Genomic DNA, 27,570 nt, shown 5'->3' on the forward strand with positions numbered 1-27,570 from the left:
TTGTGGGAGCTGCACACCAATCCCGAGATGTTCTCTAACTGCAAAGGCTACCACTCACTTAATGTGCAGTTGTGCGACCATGCCCAACACATGATGATGGTGAATGCCCACTGTCCTGGCAGCAGTCATGATGCTGTTAATCCTGCACCAGTCTAATGTGTTGTCAATCTTCCAGCCACCATATCAAACCAGAGGGTGGCTGCTCAGAGACAAGAGATATCTGCTCTGCACCTGACTGATTACTCCCTTTTGCAACTCCACCACTCGTGGCCAGCAATCATATAATGACAGCCATGCGGCCACGTGGAACTTCATCAAGCAGGCCATCGAGAATGTGCCAGCCGTGGCTCAGTTGGAAGCGCCTCACCCCTTAGTTAAAAGGTTCTGGGTTCAAGTCCCACTCCAGAGACTTGAGCACAAAAATCGAGGCTGACATTGCAGTGCAGTACTGAGGGAGTGCTGCACTGTCGGAGATGTCATCTTTCAGATGAGACATTAAACCAGGTGGACGTAAAAGATCCCGTGGCACTATTTTGAAAAGTAGGGGAGTTATCCCCGGCATCCTGGCGAATGCTCATATCTCAATCAACATCACTAACACAGATTATCTGGTCATTTTCACATTGTTGTTTCTGGGAGCTTGCTGTGTGCAAATTGGCTGCCGCATTTCCTACATAACAACAGTGACTACACTTCAAAAAGTACTTCATTGGCTGTAAAGCGCTTTGGGATATCCAGTGGTCATGAAAGGGGCTATATAAATGCCAGTCTTTATTTCTGTTACGTTCAGAATAACTCCACAAGACTGTATACTGTAAGCTCAAACTGTTGTGACCTTGGTCTCTTTAATGTAACTCTAGAGTGAGGAAGCAGCATGGTAAACAGCCTTTTATACCTGCTTGCCCGGGGTGTGCAGGTGACCCTAGGGTCTCCAACAGGTGCGCCTCCTGGTGGCAAGTCTTACACAATAGTAAAGTTTACATACATAACATCACTCCCCCTGCAAAGTCTTAGATACAAGTTATTTACAAGTTGAGGCGATCCGGGACTTTACGTTCCCGGGTTGATCGCCTGAGTTGAAGTTCTGGCAAGGGTGAGTTGGTCAGATCATTGCTGCACTGCAACGCGGCTGGTCTGATCGGGCTGTCAGGCATGGTGGGTTCATCCTCGTGGTTGACTGCAAGGTCAATTGCTGGTCGATTGTGTGTTGGTGGATCAATGATGGTAATGTCCTCTTCAAACTGTTCTTGGTTGTCAGTGAATCGCTGTTTGGTCTGATCCAAATGCTTTCTGCACGTTTGTCCATTCAAAAGTTTGACAACAAATACTGTATTCCCCTCCTTGGCTAAAACAGTGCCAGTAACCCATGTGGGACCATGACCGTAATTAAGAACAAACATAGGATCATTAACCTCAATGTCACGCGATACAGCTGCGCGATCGTGGTACACGTTATGCCGGTGGCGCCTGGTTCCTGCATAATCATTGAGATCTGGGTGGACTAAGGAGAGCCTGGTTTTGAGTGCTCTCTTAATTAACAATTCTGCAGGGGGAACACCAGTAAGCGAGTGGGGTCACATCCGGTAGCTGAGCAGAACCCGAGATAACCGGGTCTGCAGGGAACCGTCCGTCACGCATTTCAAGCTCTGCTTGATAGTTTGGACTACCCGTTCTGCTTGACCATTGGATGTGGGCTTAAACGGGGCAGACCTGACATTTTAATGCCATTGCGGGTCATGAACTCGTTGAATTCCGAGCTGGTAAAACATGGTCCATTGTCACTAACAAGGACGTCAGGCAAACCATGAGTGGCGAACATGGCCTGGAAGCTTTCAATGGTGTCAGTGGACGTACATGATGACATTATTACACATTCAGTCCATTTAGAGTAAGCGTCCACTGCTTCTAGGAACCACAGACTCAGTGGGGCCTCCCTTAGTGCATTGCTCAACTGTGAGCAAGTGTTACATTGGTGTACGCCTGACTCCAATTCCGAGTCAATGCCGTGCCACCTGGCGATAGCCTTCATCATGACTATTCCTGGGTAGGTACTGTGTAGGTTACATATAAACGTTTCCCTGCCTTTTTTTGGCAAAACTACGTGATTCCCCCATAGGAGACAATCTGAATGGATGGACATTTCATCCTTGCGTCGGTAAAACGGCTTAATTTCGTCTTGGATTTCCCCGGGAACAGCCGACCAGCTCCCATTAAGGACACAGCTTTTTACTAGTAATAGCACAGGGTCCTGGCTAGTCCAGATCCTGATCTGGTGAGCCGTGACGGGTGACCCCTCGCTCTCAAAAGCATCCATTACAAGAAGCAAGTCTGCGGGCTGCGCCATTTCCACCCCGGTGGTGGGCAATAGTAGCCAACTGAGGGCATCAGCACAGTTCTCAGTGCCTGGTCTGTGGCGGATTACGTAGTCATACACAGATAATGTTAGTGCCCATCTTTGGATGCGGAACGAAGCATTGGTGTTAATACCTTTGCTTTCTGAAAACAGCGAAATGAGCGGATTGTAGTCGGTTTCGAGCTTGAACCGGAGTCCAAATATGTATTGATGCATTTTCTTAAGCCCGCATACGCATGTTAATGCTTCTTTCTCAACCATACTGTAGGCTCTTTCAGCCTTAGATAAGCTTCTGGAAGCATATGTAACCGGTTGCAGTTTGCCTGACACATTGGCTTGCTGTAACACACAACCGACCCCGTACGAAGATGCATCACAAGCTAGTACTAAACGTTTACACGGGTCATACAATACAAGTAGCAGGTTTCTGGCCTTATTAAAGGTTGTCTCGAGATTTACCCCAAACCCAGTCATCACCCTTGCGTAGCAATAAATGCAATAGTTCCAGCAAAGTGCTCAACCCCGGTAGAAAGTTACCAAAATAGTTGAGGAGTCCCAGGAACGAACGCAGCTACGTCACATTCTGTGGTCTGGGTGTATTCTTGATGGCCTCGGTCTTGGAGTCAGTGGGTCTGATGCCATCTGCCAGAAATTCGACCTCTGGCGCCAGGAAAACACACGGAGCGTTTCAGCCTGAGTCCCACTCTGTCCAGTTGCTTTAGAACCTCTTCCAGGTTGTGCAAGTGTTCGGTGGTGTTGCGACCAGTGATCAGGATGTCGACTTGAAACACCACGTTGCGCGGAACCAATTTCAGCAGACTCTCCACGTTCCTCTGGAAGATGGCCGCAGCCGAGCGAATCCCAAAAGGGCATCTGTGGTATATGAACAGTCCTTTGTGCGTGTTGATACACGTCAATTTTTTCGAAGGTTCAGCTCGTGTGTCATGTAAGCAGAGGTTAGGTCCAGCTTGGTGAACGACTTCCCCCCCTGCTAGCGTTGCGAACAGGTCATCCGCTTTGGGTAATAGGTATTGGTCCTGTAACGAGACTCGGTTGATCGCTACCTTGTAGTCCCCGCAGATTCTGACCGTCCCATCGCTTTTCAACACCTGAAAAATTGGACTGGACCACTCGTTGAACTTGATTGGCGATATGATCCCCTCTCGTTGAAGTCTGTCCAGCTCGATCTCGACTTTCTCTCGCATCATATATGGAACCGCTCGGGTCTTGTGATGAACGGGCCATGCATCAGGGACTAGATGGATCTGCACTTTGCCGCCTGTGAAGTTGCCGATGCCTGGCTCAAATAACGACGGGAATTTGTTTAGCACTTGGGTGCACGAGATGTCATTCATCGAAGACAGTGCTTTGATGTCGTCCCAGTTCCATCGGATCTTTCCTAGCCAGCTTCTGCCGAACAGTGTTGGGCCATCGCCTGGTACAATCCAGTGATAAATCATGCACCGTTCCATCGTATGATACCTTCACTGCCGCACTGCCAATGACTGGTATGAGCTCTTTGGTGTAAGTGCGCAGCTTGGTGTGAATCGGGCTTAGTTTTGGCCTTTGTGCCTTGTTGCCCCACAATTTCTCAAAATCCTTTGATTCATAATTGACATCGCCCCCGTGTCCAATTCCATAGAAACTGGAATGCCATTTAATTTGACTTTCAACATTATCGGAGGGCTTTTGGTGGTGAAGGTGTGTACCCCATACACTTCCGCTTCAGCCTTGGGTTGAGTTGCCTCTCTTACTCATTCAGCGTAATCCGCTCCAGATCGATCATCTTCTGCCGACTCTGCCACGTGGTGAGTCGCAGTACATTTGCACACTCGCTGGAGGTGCCCCATTGTTCCACTCCCTTGCACACGTAGTGCTTGAATCGACATTGATGGGCCCGATGATTACCCCCACAGTGCCAACATGGTGTTAATGGATTCGCATTCACGCCCCACAGCAGACTCTGAGTCATCCTAGGTCTGGCCTCTGCAGGCATGTAGGCCCAGCCATGTACAGTTCTGCCTGCTGAAGGCGTTATTTTATGCACAGTACATGCCGGTGAATTCCGATGCTTCAAAGATATCTGTTTAGTGTTATCGTTCGTGGACATGAAGGCCTATGCTATCGTGATGGCCTTGCTCAGATCTAGGGATTCGGTAGACAACAGTTTGCAAAGAATGACCACGTGGTCGATTCCAAGCACGAAAATGTCCCGCAACATTTCCCTCAAAAATCCAGCAAATACACACGGTCCCGCAAGGCGACATAGCTCGCCCTGGCCCTCGGAGCGATGGTGCATGTAAAAGCGATACCTGACCATTAAGATGCTCTCCTTCGGCTTGAGGTGTTCCCGAACCAGCGTGCACAACTCTTCTCCATTGGTTTTGTCGGTGCTAGCAGATTTTTGATGAGGCCATATATTGTGGAGCCACAAACGGTGAGGAGAATCGCCCTGCGCTTGACCACGGTCTCTTCCGCATCCAGCTCGTTGGCCACGAAGTACTGGTCAAGACGCTCAACGAAGGCTTCCCAATCATAACCCTCAACAAATCTGTCAATAATACCAACGGCAGCTATAATGGCGTGAAAGTTCGTGATCTGTTACTCGTCGCCAACTGTTCTGTTCAGAATAACTCCACAAGACTGTATACTGTAAGCTGAAACTGTTGTGACCTTTAATGTAACTCCAGAGTGAGGAAGCAGCATGGTAGACTGTCTTTTATACCTGTTTGCCCAGGGTGTGCAAGGTGACCCATGAGTCGCCAAAGGTGCACCCCCTGGTGGCAAGTCTTGCACACTAGTAAAGTTTACATACATAACAATTTCTTTCTTGATTGGGGTACTCAAACATCGGTTCCACTGGCTTGACCACTCGTGAGGAGCCCTCCGGTACTCGCCGGGGCGGTGTCCCATTTCCTGGTGGTCTGCTGCATCTTTCAGCACTTGGCCATCATGAGGGCATAGCCCTTGCCACCACGAATTCTGGGACCACCTCAGAAGGAGGAGGAGGGCGAGGAGGAAGGAAGGAAGCAGGCAGCAGGTCCCCATTCCGGATGGGCTGTCCCTGAGCGACTCTCCAATGAATGAAATCCCAGATCCCCGTTGCTCACCACTTCCCTATCTTACCATCCCTCTGTCACAGACACCACAGCCTGCTCCTGGGCACACAGCTGAATTGAGAGCTACCACAAAACACACATGCCAAACATAATTTATAAATATATCAAATCCAAATTAACATTAGTCCAATAATCAGGCTTGTGCATTCCCTTAGTGTCTGCCTTTCATGTTCCTTTTCCTACTCTAGTGCTCCTATGAAGTGCTCCCCCAGTGGCTATAGCATGGCTTGTGGAAGACTGCTGACTTTTGTTGGCAGAGACTGCAGATGGCCTTGCAGGACGACCTCGAGTAGCTCTGGGCCTAGAAGGCCCAGCTGTAGACTGCACCACCTCTACATGGGCAGCAGCAGTCTGGGCTGACTGAATGACAGGCAGCAGCAAGGGCCCTGGCTTCCCCTCCACCCATCTGCTGCTGTTCCCAGTGATTATGAGCCACCTTTGACTGCAAGAGAAAGGGAAGTGTGTCAGTGAGTGTGGCGCAATGTGATGTGCCTGCCACGGTTGAATAGTTGGAAGTGTGCTCAAGATGGGATACATGAGTGTGAGTCTTGCAGCAGTGGTAAGTGTGTGAGGGTGAAGTGAAGCTATGATTCTGAGGATTGCTAGAGATTGTTGGTAGGTGAGTGATGGGGGTGTGGTGCATTGAGCAATGTGTGAGGCTTGTGGTGCAGATATTGGGATATGGTATTTGAAGATGCATTCACTCACCTTGACCACTCGTGTTAGGTCATTAAACTTTTTGTGGCACTGGTTCCGGGTCCAGGGGACAACACTCGTCGCATTGACGGCTTCAGCGATCTCCTCCCACAGCCTTCTGCTGTTCTGCCTTGAAGGTTTCTTGCCTCCCTGCGGGTAGAGGACCTAATGGCATCTTTGAACCTCCAAGACAAGACCTCCAGTGACACATCAGAAAATCTCCTCGCCCTCTCTCTTAGCTGTTGGGTCATGGCTTTATCCACAATGGATGCAGGAAGAATGTTCCCAATGTTGGGGAATTCCAGAACCAGGGGTCACAGTCTAAGGATAAGGGGTAAGCCATTTAGGACCGAGATAAGGAGAAACTTCTTCACCCAGAGAGTGGTGAACCTGTGGAATTCTCTACCACAGGAAGTAGTTGAGGCCAATTCACTAAATATATTCAAAAGGGAGTTAGATGAAGTCCTTAGTACTCGGGGGATCAAGGGGTATGGCGTGATATCAGGAAGTGGGTACTGAAGTTTCATGTTCAGCCATGAACTCGTTGAATGGCGTTCCAGGCTAGAAGGGCTGAATGGCCTGCTCCTGCACCTATTTTCTATGTTTCTATGTTTCTATGAGGTTCTTCTGAAACAAAGCACTTTCCCTTTAAGTAGTGCAAAGAGCCTAGGCCAAACTTTATTGGCCAGTAGACTGCACTCGATATTGGTGCTCCTGTTCAGTGCTAAGCCAATCATTATAATAGACTTTATCCAATTTCTAGACCTAAGGCTCTGCAGTTTTGGGCTCAAAACAGCTTCTCAGTCAACAGTCAATGTTGTTTCTGGATTACCTTTAACTATCACCAGACTAAGACCTAGAAACATAGATTGTCAAAACAATGGAAGGTGTGTCCCACAGGTTAACAGCCTTCTGAGTGCCTCACCACTAGGTTGAAACAAGCGTTTACATGTATATGTATCTATAAACTTCAGATGCTCCATCACAGTCCCTGCTCAGCTCCATGCATTCCCAGGGGAAACACAGACAGTCCTCAACACTGCTTGCAGAGTAACAGTAAAGAAAATAGTTGGCAGGGTAGGGAGCTGAATGGCTCCTCACCATTTTGTTATAAATTCTCAATAGACCAATCCAGTGGTAAGTCCCACCATTATGAATTTAGAACAAGGTATATAAGCACACAATCCACATCAGTCCTGAATGTTCTCAACAGCCCAAAACACCCACATTAATTTAAAGACCTCCAAATACGTAGTGTCATATTGAAATAAGCTGCTGTAACATATCAGAGTCACCGTGTCACATTATCATGACAAAAGGAAGCAACTTGTGTTTATATAATGTTCACAGGATGCTTTACAGCCAGTGAATTGTTTTTAAAGCACTTTCGCTATTATGTAGGCAAAGATGGTAGAACAAGTTTAATAAGTGAGTTTCCACAAACAGAAAATGATGTAAGTGACCAGTGAAGTGTTGCTGGTGGTGCTAATTGAGGAAGAAAAGTTGTCCAGGAAATCCCAAACACAAAAAATAGAGACTGGTGCATGAAGTTGATGTTCCTTTAACAGCTCTGCAATCTGGCTACCTATCTGAACAGTGAGTACTGGTGAGCTATTCAATTATGAAGAGCATCACAGTCAAGCCAGATCCTGTCCTCACTTGAAAATCCACACTTCCAGCAGAGGTTGATAATAGCGATCAGGATTGGAACCCTGACTGATTTTTGTCTTCCTAACTCAGGCATTAAATCAAGTGAGGTGCCCCTATTAATACTTTTATTCCTGGCTGCAATCAGCTAACTCAACACACACTAGGGATTGTCCCTTGGATCTAGGGCCTTCCTGGTCCAGCAGTCCTCATCTTCCATTAGCTGGCGAGATTCACGAGACCTGCGAAAACCTGACCAGCCACTGTTAAATTTAAAATGGTGGCTAAATCTGAGGCCTACCAGCCTCATTATAATATTTAAATGAGCGATCAACCTCCGGGGAGCGGGTTTGGCTGCCCGCCCCGTCCTGCCTCTGTTAAAATCAGAAGTGCGGGTTGGAGGCAGGTTCTAGTTGGGATTCGGATTTTTAACACTATAATTTACCACCTGACCCCAACCCACCTGTTTTTAGGGTTAAAACTCCCCCCTGGATTTCAAAATGATGACCTTGGAGGTGTCAAGGGATGTGCTAGTCAATTGACAGTAGCATGAAAGCCAGGTTCTGTTGCTGTGATTCAAAATAATGTTTTGACTTTGTTGTAGTACTATAATTAAATACATGTTTTTTCTTTATCTGCAATGGCCCACTGTTTTGAATTATGTCAGATATGTGTGTACTTGTCTTGTTAAAATAAAGGTGATTTAACATGCAGCAACATGGTACACCATGAGTTCACTCAAGTGATCCGTCACATGCCTACTTCCTCTCTCAGCTGCGTCTCCTTGAGAACTCTTTCATCAAGTGTTGTGATATTACAATACAGGATAATACATTAATATCTCACTCGACTGGTGACGCGATAGGACATCAGTTCAAAGTCCTTGTCTGGTGGGATGAAGGAGATGACACGTTCATTTTCAAAACGAGACAGCCGGACGCATGAATGGAATTTGATGTCTTCAAAATCCACTACATTAATATTTTCTGCTTTGGGACAAGAAAGTTATTATTAATGAGGACTGACACTCTCGACTCATTTTATCTATAAATTGAATGTTGTAAGTTAGTTTAATTTTTTTTAATAAAACAAATTTGTATGACAAGATATTCAAGTTTTCTGGCAGAAATGTCTTCTTTGACTTTGATCCTCAGTATATATTTATCTGGGTTCAAGTACTGGGGCAGGAAGTGCTTTGAAGCACAGCACCTCAGTCTATTGACTTCAACATTTATAGATTAAAAAAAATAAAATCTGGCTATAAGAGAAAATTTTAATTTGGGTCTGATACTATACTCCTATGGAACTGACATTTTGCTTAAGGTGGGGTTGTTGTTGGCAAGGAGCTGCTCTGAAAAACCAGGAGGTCACCATCGTGTTTATTCCCAGCTGCTGATCCAGAGCAGAGAATGATTGGCGAGAATTGGGTTAGTGAACACATCTCTCCTCTGCATCATCATCTAAGAAGAAAAAGAATGTCAATCACTCCACGTTCAACGCAGCCACTTACTGACCCAACTCAATGTTGTCAGCTGAGATATAAATAGTGTCACGACCATGATTTATAATGGCTGAATATTACATTGTGTATTTAACATGTGGGGATCAGATTTCATCAATTTTCCATCAAAACCATAAATCATGATCTATTTTAAAATGTCAGGTCTCCATGAAACTGGACTTAAGCTGTACATTTCTCTTCACAAATAAAAGATATTTAAAAACTATAATGTAGAAATTAATGCTGGTGATATTAGCAGCTGAATGCTTAAAATATTTGTATGATATTCTTCATCCATTGCTTTCAACTCCAATGTTAACCCATTTATTTTAAATAAAATAATGGATCTGTTGAAGTAGTATGCAAAGTAATGTCCTTCGAACACGGTAAGTGTTCATTTACCAACACAGTCAACAGTAATTTCTCGGCTTATGCATTTTTAAAAAGGTACTTTACTCAAACGACTTCCTCTAGTGCTCGTCCTCATCTGACCAGATTTGTTACAATCTGGTCTGCACTACCTGAAAGGGTGGATGAAGCAGATTCAATAGGAACTTTCAAAAGCTAATTAAATATATACTTGAAAAGGACAAAATTGCAGGGCTGTGGGGAAAAGGGTGGGACAATAGGACTAATTGGATTGCTCTTTCAAGAAACCGGCACAGGTAGGATGGTCCAACTGTGCTGTATGATTCAATGTTTAGATTGGTTGGCAATAAATGCTTGTATTTATAGTGACAACACATTGTTAAAGTGACTTTTTCTACTTGTCAACAAAGAAATCAAGATAATGTAAATCAGGTCATAAGAAATAAGGCTGCTCCATAGGACACTCTCAGCTTTCTAGCTGACCATTTTCCTTCATTCAAAGATTGTTTACTTACTTTGATTCTGGTTGAAAAGAGCATTGTCGTTGAAACACAAACTGATTTCAGGCATCCCACTCAGGTAGCTGTTCATCAGAATCTGCCCCAGAATCTCACTGTGAACCACAGAGCCACGAGCATTTACCTACAAAAATTCACACCTTTGAGACATCCTGGAGTTCTTTAGCATGTTCATCAATCTTACTATTTAATTTATAGCTCGGATTTTGCCGTCACGCAAGATGAAACTGTTTCTATAGCTCCAACTATGCTGTAGAATATGTCAGGAAGGCACAAATCTTTACTAGTTCATTATGTAGAATTACATGGAAGTTCTAACACAGAAACAGACCATTTGGAATTATTTATTATGCCTCCTATTTTAGTACCATCTGCAAATTTGAATATCAACCCCTCGAGCTCTAAATCCAAATCATAGATACACACTGTGAACAGAAAATGATCCCAGGACAGAACTCTGTGGGACAACCAGTCTGAGAAATTACCAGTTAACTCCTACTCTCTGTTTCACCCCTCTAGCTAGTTTTAAATCTAACTTGATACCCTCCCCCTAATTCTATACCCTTTAATCTTCTCCAATATTCTCATGTGTGATACCTTGTGTACAGATTTCCTCTTCTGTTTTCCTCCCACAATCAGTGGGTTTATAATAAAATTCCACTAGCGTAAAAATACATTTTTAATCTTTGATCTCTAACCATTTTTGTGTACGTCAGTCAACATGTATCCCGTCCTTCACCAATATTGCCACTCCTTTTTTAACTATTCTGTCCCTCCCAAAATATTATAACCAGGTATGTTTATTTTCAATCTGCCCAGTTTGAGGTCACGTTTTCAAGTGATATAATTGCTTCTCAGGGATGGGCAATAAACGCTGGCCTTGCCAACGACGCCCACGTCCCATGAACAAAAAAACATTCCCCCAGTTTATTTTTCTTATTGCAATACATGCATATTTTTTGTATTTATACAAATTTCTTTAACTTTAATTTTTTTGTCATAGTTAACACCTTGTTCCTTTATCTCAATCTTTTCCCTGCTTATAACTGGGGTTGATTTGATTTGATTCTTCTACCCCCCTTATTCCCTTTGGCATACTATTCATTTTGCTAAATTCTTCTAATTTGTATATTTATCTCATCTAGCTTTACCTTCTCTACTTGTTCTTTCAGGTTGCATTTATTTTCCGCTCCTCCTTCTTGCCTAGTTTAAATGACTCATCACTTCCCTAGTTATCCATTTTGCCAGTTAATTGGCTCCTTGCCTGTGCAGATTTAGCCCATCCTTGTGGAATAGCTCCTATCTTCCCCAGAACAGATGCTAATGTCCCACAAAATGGCAACAGTCTTCCTGACATCACCCCTTTAACTACACATTGAGGTCCATAATCTCCCTATCATTCCATATTCGAGCATGTAGCTAAATAATAATTCAGAGACAATCACCCTCGAGTTCCTGACCCTAAACCTGCTTCCTAATCTCCTAAACACCTTTTGTGGGACTTGCGGCTTTCCGTTTCTTATATTGGCTTCCGCGTGGACCACAAAATCTTGGATGTTCTCTCTTCCCTTCCATAATCTTTTCCAGTCTTCCAAAAATGTTCTTTACTGGAGCTCCTGGGAGGCAACAAAGCATCTGGGACTCTTTGTTGGGATTGCAAAATATAGTGTCCATTCCTCTATCAAGTTTCCTGTTACTACTGCATTCCTAACTTAACTGCTCTGGAAGTTCTTGCTTTAGCCTGTCCTTTCTTGTTTCCCTAACCTGTGAATAGTTACTACTCCTTCTTCTATCGCTGACAGTTCGTTATCTCTTTGTAGACTACCCTCTGAAACTCTTGCTCCAGAAATCTTTCTTTCTTCATGATGTGTTGGATTGTGTCCAACTTTGAGATCTTGAGTTTAGTTAATCTCAGTTGAAGACATTTCCTACAGATATATTTGTCCAAGTTAGCATTTGCTGTTGGAAGCTCCTATAGCCTGCAGGAACTGCTGATCGTTGTCCCTTCCTGGCTATAAATGGTTCTTTTGATAAACCTAATCTTAAATTATAGCAATCAACTAGAGCATTGGTGGACAGTTAATGTGATTCTACTATATAAAAAGGGTGCTAGAACAAGTCCAGGGAACTATAGACCAATTAGCGTAATATCGGTGGGTAGGAAAGATAATTGAGTACTCAAAGATGTAATAGAAAAACATCTAGAAACTGAAAATATAATAAAGAGTATGTATTCCAAAAGGCGAGGTCATGCTTGATCAACCCTACTGAATTCTTTGAAGAAGTAACAGAAAGCGTAGATAAGAAAATGTAATCAATGTAATATATTTGGATTTCAAAAAGCCTTCGCTAAGGTAGACTCATGACTAAGGTTAGAACATGTGAAGTCAGAGGACAAGTATCAGAATGATAGCAAGCTAGCTACAAAATAGAAAGCAGAGAGGAGGAGTTAAAGGTAGTTACTCAGATTGGCAAAAGGTAGAAAGTGGTGTTCCACAAGGATCAGTGCTGGGACCACCATTGTTCACCATTTACATAAACAATTTGGACTTGGGAATTGGAAATATAATTTCAAAATTTGCGGATGACACCAAATTGGGGGTATAGTTAATACAGAGGAGCACTGCGACAAAATGCATTGAGACATTAATAGGCGTGTTATTGGCAAATGAACTTCAATATAGATAAGTGTAATGTAGTACATTTTGGTAGGAAGAATAAGGAGGCCACATACTCTTTGGAAAAAAGAAATTGGACAACGACAGAAACCTGCCGATGTCACCACAGCCTCGGGTTTACAGCCACTGAAAATAGCTGCAGTGCTACCAGGCAAAAATTCGCATTGGGTGCTAAAGATTTTTAGCACAGCACTAACTTGCAGTGTGACGCCCACTTGGTGGTGTTAGTAGAGGCTTCCGACCCGAAGTTCTCGTCCAGGAGCAGAATGGCAGCTTCTTATAGATTTTGGGAACAAGGCTGTGGAGTTCGCAATGAATTATGGGCAATTAAAAAGGCTATGATTTAAAGGGACAATGCGTTCAGAGCTAATAAAAGTTAAAATCAAGTGAAAAAAAAATGCATTTTTCAGCCCTTAGTGCCTTTCAAAAAAAACATCAACTTTAAAAAGTCCTCAATAGGATTCTTCAGCACCTAAAGCTGAATTCCCTTCCAAACCCTAAAAAATGGGAAAAGTGCTTCAGCAGTAACCTAGATGGCTCAGCAAGGCAGGGAAGGAGCACCAAGAGTCCCCCATGCAGCACTTTATGCAGGTAGTCAACACTGCAAGAGCGGCCCTCCAGAAAGAACGACGTGGGACCATATCACCAAGGCCGTCACTGCCAGCAATGTCATCCCACCACCTGGCTCCAGTGCCCAAAGAAGCTTCATGACCTCAGACCACTGGTCAAGATCAGTCAATGCATCTTCAAAAGCCTTCTCCTACCAACTGAATCACTAGCCTCAGACACTGCTCAATGCACAACTCCTCACCCCAAATCACTCACCTACCAACAATCTATACCAATCACGAGGCACATCTCCCATTCCTACCTCATCTCACCTCCTTGGAGAAGACAGTGCAGGCCATTCTTGGCAGGGAGATAGCTAACCCCTTGGCTAGCAGTAGGGCAGAAAGCATACAAGATGCCAGTATCCTCATACGTTATCCTCCTTCTGGCGTGCACCTCTTGCTTTCCCGGCCTCTCCTCACCACAATTCCACCCTTGTGCCTTCCTCATTTCACATAGCCGAGAAATGCAGCGTTCCCACCCAGTGGTTGGCCAAGAAGAGGGAGAGGAAAGTGAAGAAGAAAATGAAGAAGAAACACCTTCACTCGATTTGACACTCCCAGCCACTAGCTCCTCAAGGTCGACCAGCAAGGCCATTTGCAGTGTGCCCCCCTGAAAGTCAGCAGCCTTCCACCGGCCATGCTGCAACCACTGGGGTAGCACTGTGTGACATCAGTAGGATGCACAAAGGCAGTCACTAAGGGAATGTAAAGGGTGGTGATTTGATTTCTTACTGTCATATTGGATGCATATATGGTTAAAGTTGGATTGGAAAGTTTGCTTTGTGGTGGCTTTCTTTTCAGCATCGTGACAAAGAGGACGCTGTGATGGTCAGTAACAGAGGGAAGGCAAGGTATGGGGCTAATAATGAAAGGGGAATTGGGGTTGTGGTCACTTGTACCGCAGGCGAATGATTCCATTCTGGCCAGAAAGGGGCTGTCTGGGTTGCATCCTTCCTTCTGCTTCCTCCTCTTTGGCTTCCTCCTCTTCCGCATCTTCCTCTTCTGTGTTTTCTTCCTCCCTCTGCGAGTGAATGCTGTAAATCTGAAATGACAGCATAAAATGCTAGAAATACTCAGATCATCAGACTACATCTCGACCCGAGACATGAACTCTGCTCTTCTCTCCACGGATGTTGCCTGACCTGCTGAGTATTTGCAGCATTTTCTGTCTTCTCAGAGGCTTTCCTTTATCATCAAAGGCCTTGCAGGCATCCAGCAGCACTCCCTACACACTTAAAAAACTTTTAACAAGTATTGCAGAAAGCCACTACGTCAATAAAATGTTTTTAAAAGTCCAAAAGCTTAAATGCAAACTTACCTGAAAGATGTGTGTGTCTTTTTAAAATTGTGGTAACTGACAAAGGTGCTGACAGCAGCACTGTCAGCCTGCTTGCACATTAGTTTTATGCCAACGTTCAGTGCTAGGGTCAAAGTTTGCCGTGGTGACATTAAGGGCTACACCACCAGCTGGCGGAAGAGCGGCAGCTATCACTTTCTCCATATTACGCCACGCTAACGGCTGGCGATAAGGTAGGGAATTTCATCGCCTAAGTGTCTAAATGGGGTAGAGGAAGAGAGAGATCTGGGGGTACAGATACATAAATCACTAAAAGTAGCAACACAAGTTAATAAGGCCATAAAAATGCAAAATGGGGTCCATTTCTAGAGGGATAGAACTGAAAAGCTGGGAAGTTATGTTAAACTTGTATAGGACCACACTTGGAGTTCTGTGAACAGTTCTGAACTCCATATTATAAAAAGGATATAGAGGCATTGGAGAAGGTGCAAAAAAGGTTTACTAGAATGATACTAGAACTGAGAGGTTATACCTATCAGGAAAGATTGAACAGTCTAGGGCTCGTTACTCTAGAAAAGAGAAGACTGAGGGGTGACCTGATAGAGGTCTTTAAGATTATGAAAGGGTTTTTATAGGGTAGACATAGAGAAGATGTTTACACTTGCGAGACCAGAACTAGGGGCCATAAATATAAAGATAGTCACTAATAAATCCAATAAGGAATTCAGGAGAAACCTCTTTACCCAGAGAGTGGTGAGGTTGTGGAACTCGCTACCGCAATGAGTAGTCAAGACGACTAGCATAGACGTATTTCAGGAGAGGCTAGATCGGCATATGAGAGAGAAAGGAATAGAAGGATAGACTTTGCAATGAGGGAGGAGGTGTGTGAAATATTAGACGAGATTAACAGAGTGAGAGAGGAAGTGTTAAAAGGTTTGGCAGCTTTGAAAGTGGATAAATCCCCAGGCCCAGATGAAATGTATCCCAGGCTGTTAAGAGAAGCAAAAGAGGAAATAGCAAAGGCTCTGACTATCATTTTCCAGTCCTCTCTGGCTGCAGGTGCTGTGCCAGAGGACTGGAGGACTGCTAATGTTCTACCTTTGTTTAAAAAGGGAGAAAGGGATAGACAGAGTAATTACAGGCCAGTCAGCCTAACCTCAGTGGTGGGAAAATTATTGGAAAAAATCCTGAGGGACAGGATAAATCTTCATTTGGAAAGACATGGATTAATTAAGGACAGTCAGCATGGATTTGTCAAGGGAAGGTCGTGTCTGACTAACTTGATTGAATTTTTCAAGGAGATAAGCAGGAATGTCGATGAGGGCAGTGCATATATTGTAGTGTTTATGGATGTTAGCAAAGCTTTTGATAAGATTCCACATGGCAGACTGGTCACGAAAGTAAAAGCCCAGGGGATCCAGGGCAAAGTGGCAAGTTGGATCCAAAATTGGCTCAGAGGCAGGAAGCAAAGGGTAATAGTTGATGGGTGTTTTTGTGACTGGAAGGCTGTATCCCGTGGGGTTCCGCAGGGCTCAGTACTGGGTCCCTTGCTTTTTGTGGTATATATCAATGACTTGGATTTGAATGTTGGGGGTATGATTAAGAAGTTTGCAGATGAAACTAAAATAGGTGTGGTTGATAATGAAGAATAAAGCTGCGGACTGCAGGAAGATATTAATATACTGTTCAGGTGGGCAGAACAGTGGCAAATGGAATTTAATCCAGATAAGTGTAAGATAATGCATTTGGGGAGGTCTAACAAGGCACGGGAATATACATTAAAAGGTACGATACTGAAAAGTGCAGTGGACCTTAGAGTACAGGTCCACAGATCCCTGAAGGTAGCAGCCAGGTAGATAAGGTGGTTAAGGCAGCATTTGGAATACTTGCCTTTATTAGTCGAGGCATGGAATATGAGAGCAAAGAGGTTATGCCTGAACTGTATAAAACACTGGTAAGGCCACAGCTGGAGTACTGTGTGCAGTTCTGGTCACCACATTACTGGAAAAATGTGAGTGCACTGGAAAGGGTGTAGAGGAGATTTACTAGAATGTTGCCTAGACTGGAGAATTTTGGCTATGAGGAAAGATTAGAGATGCTGGGTCTGTTTTCTTTGGAACAGAGGAGACTGAGGGGAGACCTGATTGAGGTGTACAAAATTACGAGGGGCCTGGATAGAGTGGATAGGAAAGACCTGTTTCCTGACCTGCAGGGGGGTCAATGCCCAGGGGGCATAGATTTGAAGTAATCGGGGGGGAGGGTTAGAGGAGATGAGGGGAAATGTCTTCATCCAGAGGGTGGTGGGGGTCTGGAATTCATTGCCTGAAACACACGGCAGAAACCCTCACCACATTTAAAAGATACTTGGATGTGCACTTAAAGTGCTGTAACCTACAGGGCTATGGACCACGAGCTGGAATGTGGGATTAGGCTGGATAGTTCTTGGTTGGCTGGAGCGGACACAATGAACTGAAATGGCCTCCTTCCATGCTGTAAATTTCTATGATTCTATGTTATGTTGATAGGGTTAGATGAAAGAGGGTGGGGGAAGACTCATGTGAAGCATAAACACCAGAATGGACCTGTTAGGCAGAATGGCCTGTTTCTGTGCTGGGACCCCAACTATTTACAATCTATATTAACGACTTGGAAGAAGGGACTGAGTGTAACGTAACCAAGTTTGTTGACGATACAAAGATGGGAGGAAAAACAATGTGTGAGGAAGGCACAAAATATTTGCAAAAGGACATAGACAGGCTAAGTGAGTGGGCAAAAATTTGGCAGATGGAGTATAATGTTGGAAAGTGTGAGGTCATGCACTTTGGCAGAAAAAAAATCAAAGAGCAAGTTATTATTTAAATGGAGAAAGATTGCAAAGTGCTGCAGTACAGCGAGACCTGGGGGTCCTGGTGCATGAAACACAAAAGGTTAGTATGCAGGTACAGCAAGTGATCAGGAAGGCCAAGGTTATCTTGGCCTTTATTGCAAAGAGGATGAAATATAAAAGCAGAGAAGTCTTGCTACAGTTATACAGGGTATTGGTGAGGCTACACCTGGATTACTGTATGACGTTTTGGTTTCCATATTTAAGAAAGGAGATACTTGCTTTGGAGGCAGTTCAGAGAACGTTCACAAGGTTGATTCCGGAGATGAGGGGGTTGACTTATGAGGAAAGGTTGAGTAGGTTGGGCCTCCACTCATTGGAATTCAGAAGAATGAGAGGTGATCTTATCGAAACGTATAAGATTATGAGGGGACTTGACAAGGTGGATACAGAGAGGATGTTTCCGCTGATAGGAGAGACTAGAACTAGAGGGCATGATCTTAGAATAAGGGGCCGTCCATTTAAAACTGAGATGAGGAGAAATTTCTTCTCTGAGGATTGTGGATCTGTGGAATTCGCTGCCTCAGAGAGCTGTGGAAGCTGGGACATTGAATAATTTTAAGACAGAAATAGACAGTTTCTTAAACGATAATGAATAAGGGGTTAAGGAGAGCGGGCAGGGAAGTGGAGCTGAGTCCATGATCTGATCAGCCATGATCGTGTTGAATGGCGGACCAGGCTCGAGCGACCATATGGCCTACTCCTGCTCCTATTTCTTATGTTCTTATATAAATACTTTGTAACCATTCATCTTAAACATACTTTCATCTGATTAGAAGAGGAGAATGTTCTTCTGGGCTGTTTCAGATCACGTCACAAATTTCAAATACTAGCAATACTTACATATTGGATCAAAACTACAAATCAGCCACACTGGTTGGAAGTGAATATGAAATATAAATAATTTCCCTCGAAGTGAAAATGCCAATTGATTTCAGCCTCTTCTTGTGCAACTACTCAATCTTTCAGATCATAGATGGGAGAAAGGGTTTAAAACTGCCCATGACCAAGATTGGGATGCACTAATTATGGCTTTAGCTTTTCTGCACATACAATTTGCTTTGTTGCGTAGTATTGAAATCCAGCAAACAGTTTTTAACCTGATGATGTTCAGTACATATAATTCAACTAATTTACTTGTACACCTAAGAGTACCTTCTAAAGTGTGCACTAACCAGGAAGTTAATAGACTCAATGATGTCCATGAAAAGTTCATTCTTCCGATACTTGATTCCTTCAGATCTCCAGGATACAGCGTTGGTTACAGCAGCTGGAGGTCTTGGTGCTCCCTGCTTCAATTTGTAGCCTTCCTGTGTAATGTATCTGTGTCATATTATGTAAAAGGTTGAAAAGACGGAATGTTTTGTAAATTTTCAAACAAACACTTGCATTTATAAGACTTTTAGGGCTAAGCTTTCCGTAAAGCCCCTCACCGCTCGATTGCCGCCCAGAAACACCGCTAAGGTTCTGCAACTGTCGCTGGCGAAAATTTCTATAATAAACCTAAGAAATACCGCCCGACAAGAAAATGGATCTTGCACCAAGATTCTCGGCAGTTAAAACTGAAACTAGGGAAAACGAGCAGTTCTTACCGGAAAGGACGGTAAGTATTTAAAATTTAGTCCGAGGCTATGGTTGGGCTTAGGAAGGGGGGAAAACTCAAAAAATATTTTTTCACTTAAAAAAATTTATAAAACATTCTCAATACAGTTTTTAAGGTAATTGCTGTTTTAGAATTTTAAAAATAATAATAAAAAAGCTTTAACTTACCTTTCTTTGCACAGTACTCACCTACCGGCCTGTGTCAGGCAGCTTCTCGTAGGCAGTTTCCTCGGCGGTATGTATGGGCCCCCGTTGAGGCCAAACTTAGATCGTGGTGGTCTTCTCGGCAGTGTGCGCAGATGCACGTGGGCGGTTTGCTCCCTGGCAGACTTTTCGAAATGTGGGCGGAAGTCTTTAACCGGACGGTTTCTCGTCAAAAAACAGCTGTACCTCCGAGAAAACTGCCGAAAATGAAGCAAAAGTCTACCCCTTAATGTAAAAATGCCTCAAGACACTTTACATAAGGAGGGCGGGAAAGGAAGAAAAAAGGATTAGATAAATGAAATGACGCTGAGTCATAGATGGACATATTAGGATGGTTAGGGTGAAAGCTCGATAGAAAAGATGGGGTTCGACAAGGTTTTTAAGGGTGGAGTGAAAAGAGGAGAGACAGAGATACTTAGTTAGGAAGTTCCAGGGATTAGGACCGAGGAAGCAGAAAGCTCTGTGAAGCAAAAGGGAGCGGGGGGGGGGGGGGTGGGGGGGGGTGAAGGGGAATTACTGGAATCAATTCTGAGGGACAGTATAAACCTTCATTTAGTTAGAAAGACACAGATTAATCAAGGACAGTCAGCATGGATTTGTTAAGGGAAGGTTGTGTCTGACTAACTTGATTGAGTTCGTTGAGGAGGTAACAAGGAGGGACGACGAGGGTAGTGCGTTTGATGTAGTTTACATGGATTTTTGCAAGGTTTTTGACAAGGTCACACAAGGTAGGTTGATCCAAAAAATAAAAACCCAAGGGATCCAAAGGAGAGTGGAAAATTGGATCCAAAATTGGCTCAGTGGCAGGAAGCAAAGGGTAATGGTTGAGGGGAGTTTGTGTGACTGGAAGGCTGTTTTGCGTGGGGTTCCACAGGACTCAGTACTCGGTCCCTTACTTTTTGTAGTATATATTAATGATTTAGACTTAAATGTAAGGGGCAAGAAGACATTTTCAGATGACATACAAATTGGCCCTGTGGTTGATAGTGAGGAGGAAAGTTCTAGACTGCGGGAAGATATCGATCAATTGGTCAGTTGGGCAGAAAAGTGGCAAATGGAACTCAATCCGGAAAAGTGTGAGCTAATGCATTTGGGGAGGGGCAACAAGGCAAGGGAACACACATTAAATGGGAGGATACTGAGAGGTGTGGAGGAACAGAAGGACCTTGGAGTATATGTCCACAGATCCTTAAAGGTAGCGAGACAGGTCGATAAGGTGGTTAAAAAGGCATTCAGAATGCTTTCCTTTATTAGTCGAGGCATAGAATGCAAGAGCCGGGAAATTATGCTACAACTGTACACAATGCTAGTTAGAACACAGCTGGAGTATTGCGTGCAGTTCTGGTCACCACATTACAGGAAAGATGTGATTGCACAAGAGAGGGTGCAGAGGAGATTTACGGGGATGTTGCCAGGACTGGAAAACTTTAGCGATGAGGAAAGATTGGATAGGCTGGGGTTGTTCTCCTTAGAACAGAGGAGGTTGAGGGGAGACCTTATTGAGATGTATAAAATTATGAGGGGCCTAGATAGAGTGGATAGGAAGGACCTATTTCCTTTAGCAGAGGGGTCAATAACCAGCGGGCATAGATTTAAAGTAGTTGGTCGAAGGATTAGAGGGGAGATGAGGAAACATTTCTTGACCCAGAGGGTGGGGGGGATTCTGGAACTCACTGCTTGAAAGGGTGGTAGAGGCAGAAACTCTCAACACATTTAAAAAGTATTTGGATGTACACTTAAAGAGCCGTAACCGACAGGGCTACGGACCTAGTGCTGGAAGGTGAGATTAGGCTCGGTAGCTCTTTTTCAACCGGCACGGACGTGATGGGCCGAATGGCCTCCTTCTGTGTCGTAATTTTTCTATGATTCTATGCACGAGAGGCCAGAGTTGGAGGACCAAGGGGTTCAGGTGGGGTATATAAGGAGGGTATAAAAATTTAGTTGGGGCAACATCATGGAGCGATGAAGACAATGATTTTAGAAACATAGAAAATAGGTGCAGGAGTAGGCCATTCAGCCCTTCGAGCCTGCACCACCATTCAATAAAATCATGGCTGATCATTCCCTCAGTATTCCTTTCCTGCTTTCTCTCCATACCCCTTGATCCCCTTAGCCGTAAGGGCCATATCTAACTCCCTCTTAAATATATCCAAAGAACTGGCATCAACAACTCTCTGCGGCAGGGAATTCCACAGGTTAACAACTCTCTGAGTGAAGAAGTTCCTCCTCATCTCAGTCCTAAATGGCCTACCCTTTATCCTAAGTGGGTGTCCCCTGGTTCTGGATTTCCCCAACATCGGGAACAATCTACCCGCATCTAACCTGTCCCGTCCCGTCAGAATCTTGTATGTTTCTATGAGAACCCCTCGCATCCTTCTAAACTCCACTGTATAAAGGCCCAATTGATCCAGTCTCTCCTCATATGTCAGTCCAGCCATCCCTGGAATCAGTCTGGTGAACCTTTGCTGCAATCCCTCAATAGCAAAACGTCCTTCCTCAGATTAAGAGACCAAAACTGAACACAATATTCCAGGTGAGGCTTCACCAAAGCCCTGTACAACTGCAATAAGACCTCCCTGCTCCTATACTCAAATCCCCTAGCTATGAAGGCCAACATATCATTTGCCTGCTGTACCTGTATGCCAACTTTCAATGACTGATGAACCTTGACACCCAGGTCTCGTTGCACCTCCCCTTTTCCTAATCTGTCACCATTCAGATAATATTCTGCCTTTGCGTTTTTGCCCCCAATAACCTCACATTTATCCACATTATACTGTATCTGCCATCTCACCTAACCTGTCCAAGTCACCCTGCAGCCTCTTAGCGTCCCCCTCACAGCTCACACCGCCACCCAGTTTAGTGTCATCTGCAAACTTGGAGATATTACACTCAATTCCTTCATCCAAATCATTCATGTATATTGTAAAGAGCTGGGGTCCCAGCACTGAGCCCTGCGGCACTCCACTAGTCACTGCCTGCCATTCTGAAAATGACCCGTTTATCCCGACTCTCTGCTTCCTGTCTGCCAACCAGTTCTCTATCCACATCTGTACATTACCCCCAATACCATGTGCTTTGATTTTGCACATCAATCTCGTGTGGGACCTTGTCAAAAGCCTTTTGAAAGTCCAAATACACCACATCCACTGGTTCTCCCTTGTCCACTCTACTAGTTACATCCTCAAAAAATTCCAGAAGATTTGCCAAGCATGATTTCCCCTTCATAAATCCATGCTGACTTGGACCGATCCTGTCACTGCTTTCCAAATGCGCTGCTATATCATCCTTAATAATTGATTCCAATAATTTTCACCAACCACTGATGTCAGGCTAACCGGTCTATAATTACCCGCTTCCTCTCTCCCTCCCTTTTTAAAAAGTGGTGTTACATTAGCTACCCTCCAGTCCATGGGAACTGATCCCGAGTTGATAGACTGTTGGAAAATGATCACCAATGCATCCACTATTTCTAGGGCCACTTCCTCAAGTACTCTGGGATGCAGACTATCAGGCCTCGGGGATTTATCGGTCTTCAACCCCATCAATTTCCCTAACACAACTTCCCACCTAATAAGGATATCCTTCAGTTCCTCCTTCTCACTAGACCCTCGGTCCCCTAGTACAACCGGAAGGTTATTTGTGTCTTCCTTCGTGAAGACAGAACTAAAGTATTTGTTCAATTGGTCTGTCATTTCTTTGTTCCCCATTATAAATTCACCTGAATCTGACTGCAAGGGACCTACGTTTGTCTTCACTAATCTTTTTCTCTTCACATATAGAAGCTTTTACAGTCAGTTTTTATGTTCCCGGCAAGCTTCTTCTCATACTCTATTTTCCCCCTCTTAATTAAACCCTTTGTCCTCCTCTGCTGAATTCTAAATTTCTCCCAGTCCTCAGGTTTTCTGTTTTTTCTGGCCAATTTATATGCCTGTTCCTTAGATTTAACACTATCCTTAATTTCCCTTGTTAGCCACGGTTGAGCCACCTTCCCCGTTTTATTTTTATTCCAGACAGGGATGTACATTGCTGAAGTTCATCCATATGATCTTTAAATGTTTGCCATTGCCTATCCACCGTCAACCCTTTAAGTATCATTTGCCAGTCTATTCTAGCCAATTCACGCCTCAAACCATTGAAGTTACCTTTCCTTAAGTTCAGGACCCTAGTTTCTGAATTAACTGTGTCACTCTCCATCCTAATAAAGAATTCTACCATGTTATGGTCACTCTTCCCCATTTTAAATGTAATCAAGCCAGATTTGTTTATTTTTCTCTAAATTGGTGGTCTGGTTTAGTACATCTGGTTTCACTTCCATATCCCAGTTTAACTGTGAAAAAAGCACTTTTTTCATGCTTTTCTTTAGAATAGGCCTTTAGATTCAGAGTTGCTATTATCAGCAGTTTGTGCACTATGATAAACCTACACAGGAAGATACACTGTCTCCTTTGGTTATTTTATGTGTATGGGATCACAGCATGGGTCCGTTGGGTGACTGTTTCTGCCTATTGTAGAAAGTGCGGTAGTTGTTAGGTGGCTGCTTGACTTGGGAATCAATGGGCCAGAATTTGCGGTCGAAGGCGTACTCCAGTGATAAAAATATCCGCACTTATCTTCAGGCTCCCGGGCTTCGGAGACTTCGGGTCCTGGGCCTGCAGGCATACGCCTGCATAAAGGCCCACAGATCCCTAGACGCAGGTGGTTCGGAGGCGTCCCTGGGATCACATGGACCAGGTCCTCCAATCAGAAAGGAAGATTCCTAATATGCTTATGGGGATTCCATTTACGAACGAAACCCCATAAGCATATGAGGAATCTCCAAATAATTAAATAATTTCTACAACTGGAATACAAAGAAATGTTCCCATTTTCAAATTTATTTAAAAGTCCCTTCAATAAAGCATTTACATAAAAAATGTTACTTTTTGAAAAATAACTTAAAACATTTTAATCTGGGCCAAAATTTACATAAACTAATTTTAAATGTTTGTGCTTGATTTTTTATTTTAAAATTTTTTAACTTAAGATTCATATTAACCCTTACACTGTGACAGCAGCCCCTTTGGCTATTTTTACCCAGCGTAAAGGTTTTGTGGGCAAATAGCCCAACTCTGGCCAGCGATAATGATTTGTGCCAATGCGGATGATCTGTCAAGGCGAACCTTGACAAATTGCAAGTTCTGGATTTTTGCGCATGTTCCGGGGTCTTCGAAAACCTGGAACTTGTGGGTCCTTTTACAAGGCTTACGACGGCATGGGGAACACAAAATCCGGGCCACTGAAATTGATTGACATGCAAGCACAAAAGCAGGCTCCCATAATGTAATGAGAGATTAATGTATATATGGTGGACTTCGGAGTGGAACTGGACACGCTCAGGTGATTGCAAGGCAAATTAATCAACTCGGGACCTTGTTGATGTAAAAGTAGGTTGTATCTCAATGTCTTATTTAGAATGTTATAAGTGTAACCTTTGTATTTCAACATCTTTATTTCTTGTATTAGTTTATTTTATAACTAATAAAACATTCATACTTTGGACCAAAGCGCCCTCTCATCTCTGAGAGCCAAAGACCAAATCTAATGGGAATTATTCACACTGACCAAGCACACAATCTAGTAGTCCAGGTGGTAGAGGATTATCTGGGAAGGTTTTAGTAACTGCCCAGATTAGACCTTATAATCAAAACAGATTGTGTACACTGCATAATGCACTTTGCACTGTCCATTGTTGTGAACAGGTTTTGTGTTATTAATTATTTGGCACCTCCCCTTGCCTTCCTCAATGGTTTGGTGGCATTTGTTCTCAGAGTTCAGTTTCTAGCAATAAATATGTTACATTTTGAACAGAATTAATTCTAGGTTCTTACAAGATCAATTCATTTGACATCACCCAGTCTGGCTCAATCTGGATAATTTCAATTAATATATTCTAATCCAGTCTATGTAACCTTATCGCCCTAAATTTCTTAAGCCATCTGACTGTCTCCCTGTTGCTCCTAATCTACCAATGCAAGGATTTACAGAAAATAGTTTTATAAGGCTGGAACAATATAAAGCAGATAGATTCAGACAAATATAAAAATACTACAGATTCTGGAAAAAAATAGAAAATGCTGGAAAAACTGTTCTGATGAAAGGTCATTGACCTGAAACTTTAACTCTGTTTCTCGCTCCACAGAAGTTGCCTGACCATTCAGATTCAGACATTTTGAATGAAATAGCAAAATGTCAACTGAGTTACGGAGGAAGAGTTTATCACAAGTCCAGAATTTAAACAACAGTTATAGGACTATCCCAGTGGCTCAGTTGGTTAAGGCAATGAGCCACAGAGCCACACAGGCCAAAAAGTATTCAGATTCAATCTCTGGTCTATCATCATCATAATAGGCAGTCCCTCAAATCGAGGATGACTTGCTTCCACATCCAAAGTTCACAGGTGTTTCAATGAAGGACCTAAAATTCCAGGTCCCAAACTAAATCTTGAAGGGTGAAAGATGCCTGTGCATGGATTTTTTTAACGTGTGGTGACCGTTGCATACCAGCCATAACACAAGCTTGACAGAGTTGGTCTTGCTCCAGTGGCAAGGATTAACCAAGACAACTGGAGGCCAGCTCTGTTGAACGGGCATAGTGCGCACACATATCGCAGCGTGGGCTGGTCCGTGCTGCCCCTGGGCCCTCACCTCTTCTGGGCCCTGAACTCGCGCCCCTCTACAATCTCTCGACGCTCCTTCACCTCAACCTCGCCGCTTCTGATGTACCTGCCCACGCTCCAATCACCGACCTGGACCTTGGTGACGTTACTTTTCACTGCTGTTGCTCTCCTTCTGCAGCACGTGCTGCTCCATGGAATGATATGCCTCCACGCTGTTCCTTCCGCTCCCTGGCCTACTTCGATGGTGGTCGCAGGCAGGGGGCCACGCAGACTGCTGGGCTAGGCCGCCACGCTGCCCCTTCCGCTCCCCAGCCTGCTTCGATGGTTCTCTCTTTGGTAGACTGTGGGTAAAATAATGGATCTCAACTGGAGAGGCACCTTGGATGCTAAAGTTGAACTCTGCAGCCCACACTTGAGGGGAAAATCAGCAGATTCCTGTTCCTGATAGTTATAGTGGGGTCAAATTTTGGCCTGAGTTGCTCCTATTTTTTTTGGAGCAACTGGTTTAGAATGGAGTATTTTAGAAATTGTAATTCTCGGCATTTATTTTGCTCCAGTTCGAGTCAGTTAGAACAGTTTCATTTTGGAACAGATTTTTTTTTCAAAAGGGGGCATGTCCAGCCACTTACGCCTGTTTTGAAAGTTTAGGCAGTGAAAACTTACTCCAAACTAACTTAGAATGGAGTAAGTGTAGATTTTTGTACGCTCAGAAAAACCTTGCCTACACTTAGAAAATCAGGTGTAGGTTACAAATCAGGCGTAGGGAACGGGGGGGGGGGGGGGCAGGGGGGAAGTTTACAAACATGAAACACATCACTTTTACAAATAAAGAGCCATCATCAATAATAAATGATAAATAAATCAATAAATCAATCAAAAAAATTTATTTAAAAAATTTAAAGAATCAATAAATAAAAAATTAAGTTTCTACTCACCGACGGCAACACCAGGAGCCCTCCAACAGCATGCTAGGATGCACCCCCCCCCTCCCAGTATGTCTCTCTCTGTCTCTATCAGTGTCTCTCTCTCTCTGTCTGCCAGTGTCAGTGTCTCTCTCTCTGTCTGCCAGTGTCAGTGTCTCTCTCTCTGTCTGCCAGTGTCAGTGTCTCTCTCTCTGTCTGCCAGTGTCAGTGTCTCTCTCTCTGTCTGCCAGTGTCAGTGTCTCTCTCTCTGTCTGCCAGTGTCAGTGTCTCTCTCTCTGTCTGCCAGTGTTTCTCTCTCTGTCTGCCAGTGTCCTGTGTGTTTTTGACAGCGAGGGGAGGGGGAGAGAGAGGGAGAGGGAGGAAGGGAGGGAGGGAAGGGAGAGGAGAGGAGAGGAGAGGAGAGAGGAAAGAGGAGGGGGAGAGGAGGGGGGGGGGGAAGAGGAGAGGGAGGTGGGGGGGGGGAGAGGAGAGGAGAGGGGGAGAGGAGAGGAGAGGGGGGGAAGAGAGGAG

General features: G+C 44.1%; 1 protein-coding gene across 1 annotated transcript in view; it reads right to left on the reverse strand.

The window, feature by feature from the left end:
• LOC139268084 (AP-1 complex subunit mu-1-like) overlaps positions 1 to 27,570 on the reverse strand; it is a 65,431-nt gene that overhangs the window by 22,593 nt on the left and 15,268 nt on the right. The window contains exons 5-7 of the mRNA XM_070886098.1: positions 18,849 to 18,996; positions 10,201 to 10,327; positions 8,662 to 8,804 (exon numbers count right to left, since the gene is read on the reverse strand). Coding sequence (XP_070742199.1) covers positions 8,662 to 8,804; positions 10,201 to 10,327; positions 18,849 to 18,996 — 418 coding nt within the window. The remainder of the gene's footprint in view (positions 1 to 8,661; positions 8,805 to 10,200; positions 10,328 to 18,848; positions 18,997 to 27,570) is intronic.

This window comes from Pristiophorus japonicus, chromosome 8 (genome assembly GCF_044704955.1).
Source record: "Pristiophorus japonicus isolate sPriJap1 chromosome 8, sPriJap1.hap1, whole genome shotgun sequence".
In the NCBI taxonomy this organism is placed as follows: Eukaryota; Metazoa; Chordata; class Chondrichthyes; family Pristiophoridae; genus Pristiophorus; species Pristiophorus japonicus.